The sequence below is a fragment of the Oncorhynchus keta genome, chromosome 4 (assembly GCF_023373465.1).
Source record: "Oncorhynchus keta strain PuntledgeMale-10-30-2019 chromosome 4, Oket_V2, whole genome shotgun sequence".
Lineage (NCBI taxonomy): Eukaryota > Metazoa > Chordata > Actinopteri > Salmoniformes > Salmonidae > Oncorhynchus > Oncorhynchus keta.
Window position 1 is genome coordinate 27427714 of NC_068424.1, and position 12759 is coordinate 27440472.

The 12759-nt window shown below is 39.6% G+C and overlaps 1 protein-coding gene across 1 annotated transcript; it reads right to left on the reverse strand.

The window, feature by feature from the left end:
• Window positions 1-4103: 4103 nt before the first annotated feature.
• On the reverse strand, window positions 4104-11924 carry LOC127916178 (patched domain-containing protein 3-like). The gene is made up of 4 exons (XM_052497665.1): window positions 11155-11924; window positions 6467-6588; window positions 6191-6336; window positions 4104-6077 (listed from the first exon to the last, which is right to left on the reverse strand). The coding sequence occupies exons 1-4, from the start codon at window positions 11875-11877 to the stop codon at window positions 4336-4338; spliced, it is 2733 nt and encodes a 910-aa protein (XP_052353625.1). The 5' UTR covers window positions 11878-11924; the 3' UTR covers window positions 4104-4335.
• Window positions 11925-12759: the final 835 nt, after the last annotated feature.

Below are 12759 nucleotides of genomic sequence, written 5' to 3' on the forward strand. Positions count from 1 at the left end.
TTTCGTCTTTATTAATAAATCCGTTAGTGACTACAGGCCAAAGGAGGCAACCACAATGTAGGCTAAATACAAAACCATTCATCACAAATTGATTAGAAACATTTGAATACATCTTGAATGATGTCACAATGGCTGAATTTACACAGGCTACCGAAATCTGATATTTTTTTCCACTATCAGATATTTTCAAATCAGATATTTTTCAGAACTGATGTGATTGGTCAAAAGACCAATTAGTGAAAAAAAAGGATCAGAATTGGGCTGCCTGCAGACGCAGCCAAAGTAGGCTATGTGGCATCGAAATTGTATTGCATCCTTTCTGCCTCGCAGACAAATATGGTCCAAGAAAAGGCGATGAGGGACCACCGGAAAATAGAACAGGCTGAATGTAAAACGTTTCAAGTTGTGAATCATGGTGCAATGAGTCATTGCAGCTGCACGACCGCTTAATCCGTTGGCTCATGTCTGTAAACAAGGTAATATCAAATAACAAACGACTTCATCTTTCTTTGGACTTGCGTCACTGGGTCATGTGGCACAAAAACATATTTTTCTCGTTTTAGACATCCTAAATGAATTCTAGGGCGTGGCTTGAGTTGCACAAGTACACACTGTCATATTATGCAATGTCAGTTTCACTCCTCTTTATAAATGAAACAATATGTGAGACGCAATTTGCAGTGAAACACTGTCACACACACAATGGCCAACATTCTTACTCAATTCCATATCCAGTTTATATGGTAATGGATTTTGTACTACAATCAATGCATTCTGTGCCAATAGTAGTTGTTTCTGTGTGCCTAATATATACCTAGATTGTCTGGAGCCTATGCGGGAGCTGTGTGCCTAAATACAGGATGACGGAAGATGAAGTCAGGTTACTAGTAAAAAATAACGTTTCTCCAAGGACGTCAAGAAATGACGTGAGTCTGTGATATCTTGTTGGCCATAGGGTGTCACTATAACCCTCATAAATGTTTATGGGCATGAATATTTAAAGTACATTTTTCGCTTCATCAACAACATTCCTTACAACCAAGACCATCAATACAACAGTCAGGCATTCACAGCACATTTCCTGTCACCTTTGCATCTTAGTCTTTTGACACCTTTTCAATGGGTCCCGCTATCCTCACAATCAATCAAGTTGTCAATCAAGCTATAACTCTCTAACCTCATGGGCGGTACAGTATTCTCAACAAGATAATAAATAAATAAAACATTCAAAGAATGAAGCCATTTCTATGAATTTGCTAGTGTAGCCGCACACCTTATTGATTCCAAACTAATCCGACTAATAGAATAGAATAGAATATGGACTCCAGTTCTACTTTAGACATCTTGTGAGGCATAAAATGAGGTGAAGCGTGCCTTGAAGCCTGTTATATTATATCCTGCCAACAGCACCTTGCAAATTCAGGTGTGTATTTCCCCTACAATCTACTATAGACCTGTGCACCTTCCAATCAATAAACTCATCTAAAGTATTCTGTGGGTCCCTCATTTGTGTTATTCAAGTAAGCATCATTGAAAGATCATGGCTTCATTAACTCATGTGGACCCTCTATCTATCTCATTGCATGTCTTTCACCCCCCCACACACACACACACCTCTATCTCCATCTCTCGCTCGCTCTCTCTCCACCCCATCCCTCCTTCCCTCTTTCTATCCATCCCCCTCTCAACCTCCCCCTCTACCTCTCTCTCTCTCTCCCCTATCTCTCTCTGGGGTGTAGGGGCATGTCAAGTCACGCTGTTTGGGCTGGAGGCATCTCATCCAGGGAGGAGGCTGAGGCTGGGGGAATACAGCCGTGACGGAGGGGAGGGAGGGTGTGTGACAGCTGGGTGCTGGGGTGCCTCCTGAGGACCACTCGGGAACTAAACCCAACATCCAAGACAGACTTATGGATCAGCAGAAGCAGGTGCACCCATTGTTATCAGCCACATCTCAAACCTCTGCTTTTCCAATATATTGGTTGAGGAATTGCATAAATTGTGTTTCAGTTCAAAATAACAACAGTATTCACATGAGGGATGCAATGTAAATGGCACAGATAAGCAATTTGATACAATAAGCAAACACATATAATGATACATTCATTTTGAAAGAGGTCACCATTATGCCATTATATTTAAGCAATCAGGCACCATAGGCAATGCTGTATCATGAATACAGTCACAGGTAAATGGCATTGTTCTGCTCTGGCCAGTCAACCCATTTACCTGTGACTTCATGATACAGCACTGCCTCGTGTGCCTTAATGCTTTTATAAAACTGTTACCATATTTAAAATAACAATTCAATAGATATTTTAATTAAACCGTTATTTTTTACAAGTAATTTCATACAATTTCATTCTTCCACCAGAATATGTAGTCCGAACAAAAATCTGGTTGTAAATTATTTTGGTTTAACGACCTTAATTATTTTCACATAGTTATTACTATGCAAAAATAATACAATCCGTTCTCAACCAAATTGTTGCTATGCAGGCTGGACAGCTAATGTTTTTGTCACTTGCTAGCTAGCTAGCCAACTTTAGCTAACTGAGTCACTCAAACATTGAACCTGGAATGGTTGGCATTTACTTGGATATGTCCATGATAATGACGTTGATGCGTGATATCCACTGGCTCAGAAAAAGTTGTCTCGTCCTGTCTCTTCTGGGTACTGTTTACTCTGGACGGAAGTACAGAGATCCAAAAGCAAAAGTGAAACATGGTTTCCGAGGCTTATATTAACCCCCGCTGTGCCAAACTAAATGCTAGCCTGGAAGTAAGGGGAAATAATGTGCGAATTGGGATAAACACAAGAGAAAATTCGAACAGTAACATGAACATGATATTCTTATTGCAGAGCAGTGATACTTTTCAGGTGGAACTGTTATCAGGCATATGTGTGTCTGTGACGGCCTATATAGCACGGCTTGGAACGCTGCTCGTCCAATCACCATCCAGGATCCAAGCAGCCAGTTTTATAACGGTAGCTATTAGAAATGATATACTGTGTGGTTCGAGCCCTGAATGCTGATTGGCTGAAAACCGTGGTATACCGAATACCACGGGTATGACAAAACGTATTTGTACTGCTCTAATTACGTTGGTAACCAAGTTATAATAGCAGTAAGGCACCTCTGGGGTTTGTGATATATGGCCAATATACCGCATCCGTAGTGCCTAAGAACAGCCCGTAGCCGTGGTATATTGGCCATATACCACACCTCATTGGGCCTTATTGCTTAAGTATGGTGTACAGATTGCTCAATATCTTCACACCCAGACAATCAAATGTAAACCATTTCAAATTATTTATTCTAGACAGACTAACTGAAGTTTTTTTTAAAGTCTCTTAAAAATACATGCCAGTGTTCAACGTACACTATAATTTATCAGAGGACCTTAATGCAGAGTAATTGGCACTTTGAGAGACATTTAAGTCCAGATCTCTCTGACCGTTTAGAGATGGAAGTAATGTATTTAGCCATTTCTCCTGGAATTGAAAAAGCTGTAAGACTTGTATTGATAGGTAATTTAGCTGATTTAGTGATCTAAGACGTCAGGTAATTGTTGTAAATGTCACACCAGCCTTCACTTTGGCTCCCCCTCCTGTCCAGCTCAGGCGTTCGGCGTTGCCAGCCTTCTAGCTGCTGCCGAACATACTGCTGGCAAACGCCCTTCATTACACACACCTGGTTCCAATCCCCACTCTATCACTGTATAATTACTCCCTCTGCCATTTATCTTTGTCGGTCATTGTAAATGTTACTTGTTATCCTGAGAGGAATCTCTCCTACTATTTCCTGAGTAATTTATATTTTGCATTTTGGGTTCACCCTGTGCCTTTTTGTTTATGAAGATATATTTTGAACACAACAGTGTTTGGGTTTTGTCCTGCTTTGTTCTAGGGTGCTGAATAAATTCAGTAGTTCTAAACCAGCGACTGCTTCCTGCCTACTCCTCTCTACACCAGTGACAGTAAAATGACCTTTTAAAGTTGAAATAAAACTGTCAACAACAAAAAAAAAAATGCAAGTTTCTTAGGATTTCTACTTGTGACACAATTGGTTACCCATTGGATATCATTTAAACGGGGCATATGAAGCAACCTTTATTTGACATTTAGAAAAAGGACACAAGTCAACAGATACAAAGTACAAAATGAGTAGATTTTGTATACCATATTAAAAGGTGAAAAAAACATAGACAAACCAAAGAAATACAACTGTAAACAGCACCTTAATTGACACACATGGTCAATAATAACTTCAGTGACTTATCTACCAAACCTGTACAGTACATGAAGACGTCCTGGGCTAGTATCACCATACTGCCTCATGGGCAGTCAGGGTCTGTGGCCCAAATTGCGTGAGACAAATTGTTTTTGTTTTGTATTACACAAATGTGGGTTTTCTGTGTACATATTGTGTGTTTGTCATTGCAAAAAGTATCGCTGACAAATACTTTGTCACAGGCTACACACTTCTTGTCAAGCTTCATTTGAGGCATAACCCCACTCTTAAAATCTTTTTTCAGATCACTTTTTTGTTTTTCTGAGTTGGATGTGAATAAAGTTAGAAACACTGGGAGGAAAGTGATGCCATGAATGAGCCCAAAAAGCATTACCAAGCACATAATCTTAAAAAATGTCCTGAAAATATGATTCTTGGAACTAGCCAAAACCACCACACCTAAAATGGTCGAACTAGCCCCTTGTACTATGGGATAGCCCAAAGTAAAGAGAGCATCAACAACTCTTTCATTGACACTCGATTTTTTGCATGAGACAAAGGCGTAGGATATATGAGCAGAGAAGTCAACGGTGAAACCAATGCAGACAACAAGAATGATCATGGATATGGAGTCTAGATTGACGTCCCACAATGCCATGAAACCAGTGACGCCCACAATGACAGAGACGATAGAGAATGTCACCCACAGAGAACAGAGAGGGTTTGGAATCAGTAAAAGGGCGATAATCAACATGACTGCTGTCGTGACTCCAATATTCTGGAGGGTGCCACTCACTATAACAGCATACTGGTCATAGTAGATGAATGCCGGGTGGTAAACCATCAATGGGACAACACTACAACCTTCTGCTGTTTCTTTAAGGCTGTTCACCATTTCAATTTCCATACTGGCATTGACTATATGAACAGTTTGGATGAAGAATCGAGAAGCATGGATAGCGTTACTGGTGAGGTTCACATCTTGCTTAAAATCAGGGTACAAATTCAGAAATACAAATAAATTTGCACTGAATACAATTTCATCATCAATGTTTAAATGTGTACTTCGTGCATAGCCTTCATAGTAATCTAGCCAGGATGTATACAAATCATCCGTAATAAATTGAAGCTTCTTGAAGTCATCCATGCAGGAGTGGAGTTCAGATCGTTTGTTCTTATCCCAATATGGAAATTTCTCACTGACAATTACCATGACATTAGGACCATAAGTAGAGAAGTATTGCCTGTCATTGTTATAATACGGAATAACATAAGAGTCATCAGCCGCCAAATCACGAAGATCAATTCCTTGCTGTATTTGAAAACACCCATAGATGCTTGCTGCCAAATACCCAGCATAAATAAAGATTACAATTACTTTGGTCCATGGTTTTGTCAGAAAAGGACCATAGTATTTCTTAAAGAAATGATTGATTGGTTGTTCTTTCTCTGTCCCAGTGGCTTTATCATAGTTCCCTCCCACACAACACATACTATACCCATTAGAACATTCTTTGGGATTCTCAGATGGGATCTTTATGCAAGTCAACCAGTGTCTGTTGCTTCTTTCTCTCCTCCCATTCAATGCCAGGAAAGCTCCAAAGAATGTGACGTTGTAAATGTAGCAAAATATAATGGCAGTGCTTGTATACAGGCAGAAATATTGTACTGACAGAAAGTCGGACGTGAGTCCAATGTAAAACCCAAGGACGTCAGTCAAGGTGGTGATGGTTATAGACATGGCAGCTTCTTTGTAGGTGTGTGCCATGCGTTTCTCCACGGGGTCTTTGACATTGGTCTGCTGCCAGTTTGACACCATAATGAACATGTCATCGACACCAATTCCTGTAAAGATTACATGCTGTTGTCATCTAGTGAACAGAGTCAGTTGGAGCTTTGAACTGCATTTAACCTGACATTGAAAATGGACTTATTATTGACTCCATAAATGATCTTACCAAGTATAAGGAAAGGACAGTTTGCCACAGTAATGACAAAGGGAATTCCAATGTAAAACATCAATCCAAATGAGGACAGCACAGCCAGGCCAGCAGAGAGGACACCAATAGCAGCCACCCACACTTTGTTCCTCACATTGTCCAGCCTAAGATAAAATGGTTGTCATCCACAAACAACCCAATTTACTTGGAATGATCGACAGTTGAATAACAATTTACCATACTTTGAAAGCGACTGGTCAATTTGGTCAACAACAACAAAAAAAATGTGCTTACCTTAGGCAAGATATGACTGAGAAGGCGATGGCAAGGGCATATGTGGCTGAGAACAATGGAATCCCGTCTGTGGTGTGTTTTTCTATCTCCTCCTGCTTCGATTGTGATGTATAGTAAAACACCTACACAATATAATAATAATAATATATGCCATTTAGCGGACGCTTTTATCCAAAGCGACTTACAGTCATGTGTGCATACATTCTACGTATGGGTGGTCCCGGGAATCGAACCCACTACCCTGGCGTTACAAGCACCATGCTCTACCAACTGAGCTACAGAAGGACCACAATGAAATGTAACACTTTACAATATGGTTACATACATTTGAATTAATGAATGTTTTAGCGTGAGAAAATGATTAACAAATACATTGAAATAGCAATGTTCTGAAAATATCGTTCATAGTTTATATTCTATTCAATTTGTCATATACAGTGTCTTCAGGAAGTATTCAGAACCCTTGACTTTTCAAAATGTTGTTACGTTATAGCTTTATTCTAAATATTAATTCAATAAAACAAAATCCTTAGCAATCTACACACAATACCCAGAAATGACAAAGTGAAAACTGGTTTTTAGACATTTTTGCAAATGTAAAAAATTATATATTTTAAAAATGTAGGAAATACCGTATTTACATAAGTTTTCAGACTATTTGCTATGAGACTTGAAATTAAGCTCAGGTGCATCCTGTTTCCATTGATCATCCTTGAGATGTTTCGACAACTTGATTGGAGTCCACCTTTGGTAAATTCAATTGATTAGACATGATTTGGAAAGGCACACAACTGTCTATAAAAGGTTCCACAGTTGACAATGCATGTCAGAGCAAAAACCAAGCCATGAGGTCAAAATAATTGACCGTAGAGCTCCAAGACAGGGTTGTGTCAAGGCACAAGGCACATCTGTCCACCCGGCCAAACTGAGCAATCGGGGGGAAAGGGCCTCGGTCAGGGAGGTGACCAAAAACCCAATGGTCACTCTAACAGAGCTCTAGAGTTCCTCTGTGGAGATGGGAGAACCTTCCAGAAGGACAACCATCTCTGTAGCACTCCACTAATCAGGCCTTTATGGTAGAGTGGCCAGACGGAAGCCACTCCTCAGTAAAAGGCACATGACATCCCGTTTAGAGTTTGCCAAAATGCACCTAAAGTACTCTGACCATGAGAAATAAGATTCTCTGGTCTGAATGCCAAGTGTCATGTCTGCAGAAAACGTGGCACCATCCCTACAGTGAAGCATGGTGGTGGCAGCGTCATTCTGTGGGGATGTTATTCAGCAGCAGGGACTGGGAGACTAGTCAGGATTGTGGCAAAGCTGAACGAAGCAAAGTACAGAAAGATCCTTGAAGAAAACCTGCTCCAGAGTGCTCAGGACCTTAGACCGTGGTGAAGGTTCACCTTCCAACAGGACAAGGACACTTAGCACACAGCCAAGACCATGCAGGAGTGGCTTTGGGACAAGTCTCTGAATGTCCTTGAGTGGCCCAGCCAGAGCCTGGACTTGAACCTGATCTAACATCTCTGGAGAGACCTGAAAATAGCTGTGCAGATACTCTCCCCATCCAACCTGACAGAGCTTGAGAGGATCTTCAGAGAAGAATGGGAGAAACTCCCCAAATACATGTGTGCCAAGTTTGTAGCGTCATACCCAAGAAGACTCGAAGCTGTAGTCGATGCCAAAGGTGCTTCAATAAAGTACTTAGTAAAGGGTCTGAATACTTATGCAAATGTGATATGTTTTTATTATAAATTCGCAATAATGTCTGTTTTTGCTTTGTCTTTATGTGGTATTGTGTGTAGATTGATGAGATAACAATAACAATGTAATCAATTTTAGAATAGGGCTGTAACATTACAAAATGTGGAAAAAGTCAAAGGGTCTGACTAGTTTCTGAAGGTACTGTAGCTAGCTAGCTTGCTGCAGTTCTCCAGTCAATGTTCAGCTGCCTAGCAAAGTACAAAGAGTTCTATATTTCAAGTGCTGTAGCCATGCCATTACTGAACATGTTAATGCTTAAAATAAGGTTACCGGTACATACAGTACCAGTCAAAAGTTTGGACACAACGACTCATTCCAGGGTTTTTCTTTATTTTTACTGATTTCTACATTATAAAATGCATTTTATATTTTATGTGTATTTATTGCCTTGACGACAGCTTCGCACACTCTTGGCATTCTCTCAGCCAGCTTTATGAGGTAGTCACCTGAAATGCACTTCAATTAACAGGTGTGCCTTGTTAAAAGTTAATTTGTGGAATTACTTCATGCATTTGAGCCAATTAGTTGTGTTGTGACAAGGTAGGGGTGGTATACAGCAGATAGCGCTATTTGGTCAAATACCAAGTCCATATTATGGCAAGAACAGGTCAAATAAGCAGAGAGAAATTACAGTTCCATGTTTTTTTCTGTAAAGGTGACTGCAAAATGCTTCTACACCTGCATTGCTTGCTGTTTGGTGTTTTAGGCTGGGTTTCTGTACAGCACTTTGTTACATCAGCTGATGTAAGAAGGGCTTTATAAATACATTTGATTGATTGATAATAGGTTTAGTTTGCTCCGAGAAGAAATCCGTCTCGGCGAAACGAATGTCTGTGCCTCCCATACTCCCTTATAGGCCTTCGCCTGAAAAACGAGAAAAAAAAGCGGCCATGTTACTGTTTGTCCCTCTTGAGGCAAGGTAGCTACAATTTTGTCAGTATACACTTCCTTAAACTATTATGTATTAATCTAAGATAAATCCATTAATCTAATTAATTTAGACTTTTTTTGCTGAGGAAATCTTAGTCGCGCAATTTTACATCTAACTACGATGTTTGGTTTGGTGTAGTATTTCTCAAGTGAAAAAAATGTGCATGAAAACTAGTCGCATTTCATGCAATGACAACAAACACTTTATTGAAGAATTACGTCCATAGTTCCCACTCCTTTTAACAGTAGTACTGTTGGCGAATCACCTATGAAGGGGCGTAGACTTCGGCTACCGAACCTTAACTTGACTCAGCAAAAACACCAACTAAAAAATAGAAGCGCTCAGGGACACTTGACATAAATCCTTTTGGGATTTGAAATTGCGACAGTTTGGTCTGGAATGCATTATGGGGTTTCGCACTCTGGTGGGTTTCCGTTTACCCCCTTAGTTGGATTGTTTGAACTGGTGCGCATTCCGGAGCGCACTAAACAACAACACACCGCGTGGTTCGCTCAAACAGGGTGATCTCGGTCATATTCAGTTCATACAATGGTTCGGTTAGCTGTAGGTGAGAATGCAGTCCGGACCAAACACAGGAAAATAATCAGAAGCGCACATTATTATTGGTTGTTTGACTGGGAGCATTTGATTAAATACACGCAGCATCATAACTTGATATCTCTGAAACATTCAGTGAGTAGGAGCTATACGGGGGCTATACCGGGATAAAGGCTACATGAATATAACCTATTCACCTTGCAGTGTTAGCGGCTTTTGCGCTCCCGCACTTTGTTGAAAGACCAGAGCGAAATTAATATGAAGATTGTAAGACAAGTGATGCTTCATGATAATCATAAATGGATTTAACGTGATTATGTCTGTCCAATAAACAAACATATTGCATGAACACGTGGTTTTATTTAGGCATTTTTGTTAGTTTGAAATTTTGGGAATGTGAAACCAACCAAGTTTTAAAAAATCACAAAAATACAATGTAACAAATAGTCAAACTCTGATTCGAACTATAGCTCAGAAGATGCCCTTAATGTCTCATTAGTACCACCACTTGTTACCAAGAACATACATTCACCTGCCAGTTTATTAGGTGCACCCATCTACGAACCCCCTTTGCCTACAAAACAACCTTTATTCTTCGGGGCATGGATTCTCGAAGTCGGAAACGTTCCACATCGATGTTGGTCCATGTTGATGGATGGCACTTTCCTCTTTTGTTCTCTATTGCTCCTCTATTGTTTCTCAAGCAAGGGGGAGGCCGATGACACCACAAATATCCATCAGACCTACTCCTTGATGTTTGCATCTATTTTTCTAAAAAATAAAAAAAAATGAACCATTTTTGTGTGTGCACTTTCCTGTATTTATACTTGGGTTATAGCTTGTCAACAGTAAAAGTAAAACAAATATTTAAATATTGCCCATGTTTTGTGAATCAAATTGATAATTGTTAGCTTATAATGGCACAGTTGGTAGAGGATGGTGCTTGCAACGACAGGGTTATGGGTTTGTTTCCCATGGGGGACCAGTACATAAATCTTTGCACTCACTACAGTAAGTCACTCTGGATAAGAGCATCTGCTAAATACAAAATGATTAGTTAATGCTGATTTATGTAACCTTCTTGTGAAGTACTACACCAGTACTTTAAACTTGTTTTCATGACAACACTTTTTTTTCAATTTTCTGTAGTCAGATTTGAGGAGCAACTGATTACATGTAAGTTACATGTTACATGTAATCGGATTTATAAAAAACTAACTGTAATCAGTTATGTTACCAGCAAAAATATTGTAATCAGATTACAGATACTTTTGAAAAACTAGATGATTACTTCTTGGATTACTTTTAAATTCAGAAAGGATGTTTTCGGATTACATCTAGAAAGTAACCTAGCCAACCCTGTCCGTTGTAATGCTCTCATAAGGTTGGCTAAAGCTATAGTACATATATGCTGTTATTTCAATGACATACATACCTTAATATTTTCATTGTCTCTCTCATCTGATAGGATCCTTTGGAATTCTTTTAGCCATGCCTCAGCTCTGGTGGAGTGACTTTCCAAGAAGTAGAAAAGCTTTACAGCTTTGGCACTTTTGACTTCACTTTTGACATTTACTTGAACCCCACCTATTGCAGATCCCAGAAAGATTTGTCTTGATTTGTGTGTATATAGAGGGAAAGTAATGTTTGTCTGCTCAATTCTGCTTGCATTGAAGTCAATAATTTCTAAAATCTCATTTGACACACAATGTCCATTTGTCTTGGCACATAAATGGCTGAACTTCAACTCCCTTTGGTCTACATCAACTGAGATATCTTTAACCTTATCGTTCACTTTGATAATGTTCTTCAAATGTTCTGTGCTTAGAATGTTTGATTCGTCATTGGATACCACAATGATTGATGCGTAATTCCCTTCTTCATAGAGCCTCTGGCTTGAGAACTCTGCGTCGTCATTTGGAAAGTTCTCTTTGACAAAGGCCCTAGCAATCTTTGAGGGTCCACTCCTCGGTGTAAATTGTCGTTCAATGTCATTATCCTCCCTGTCTTTCAGAAAATAAAACCCTCCTCCCAGAATTCCGGATACTATTAGAGTTATAACAAAAAACCAGACCGGGTAGGTGCCAACAATTCGTCCAAATTTCTCAAAGAGATTCGACAAGGGCTTCTCAATGCAGTCTGTACGTTGGCAGCCCATCCTATGACTTGAGCTTGTTCTTCATTCAGGTACAGTAGAAAGCTGAGGCTGCTGATGGCCTTTCTATAACTTAGAGACTGGTTAAAGACTGACAGGCATATTTATTCATAAACTGTACTCCTACAGTACACCTGACCTTTCGGAACAAGAAGGGTTGGGTTGTTTGCAAATTTAGATAAAAGAATAAAAGGCTTTAATAAAAATAATACAATTGTGGAAAGTCAAACAACTTCCCTAAACAAATAAGAAAACTATACAAATATCCCCCTAAGGAAGTTGATCATAGGGCTTGGGTTACTACAGGTTACTCTTGAGAAAGAACACAACAGAGTCAATATTTTGCCAACGTAACCACAGAGATTACATGAACGTCAAATCCATTATTTCACTTTTTTTGTATTTTATTTAACTTCTTTGATTAAAGAAAAGTCATCCAAAGGTTGTACTGGGAGTTTTCTTGAGGTACAATTGTGTAAGAAGTTCACAACTAAATATCAACTGATACCTATAACCTATTTAACATTAAATGGGTCATTTCACTGATTCATAGACTGTTCGGTACCGGAACGCCAAGTCTGGGACCAAAAGGCTCATAAATAGCTTCTATCCCCAAGCCATAAGACTGCTGAACAGTTCAACAAATGGCTACCCAGACTATTTGCACTGACTCTCTGGCTTTATGCACACACACTGGACTCTACCCGCACACTCAGTTATACTACACTGACCCTCCAACACACACATACACACACACACACACTACATACGCTCACACACATAGAACACACACATGCATAGTGACACCGCACACTCACATACTTTCACACTCTTCACTGTTGCTACTCTGTTAATGATCTATCCTGATTGCCTAGTCACTTACAT

Excerpts from the sequence above, each read along its gene's own strand:
- LOC127916178 (XM_052497665.1), bottom strand. The coding sequence starts at position 11,877 with ATGGGCTGCCAACGTACAGACTGCATTGAGAAGCCCTTGTCGAATCTC. Across the intron at positions 6,337-6,466 it reads TCAGTCATATCTTGCCTAAG|GCTGGACAATGTGAGGAACA; the intron begins GTAAGCACATTT and ends ATTTTATCTTAG. Across the intron at positions 6,078-6,190 it reads CTGTCCTTTCCTTATACTTG|GAATTGGTGTCGATGACATG; the intron begins GTAAGATCATTT and ends TAATCTTTACAG.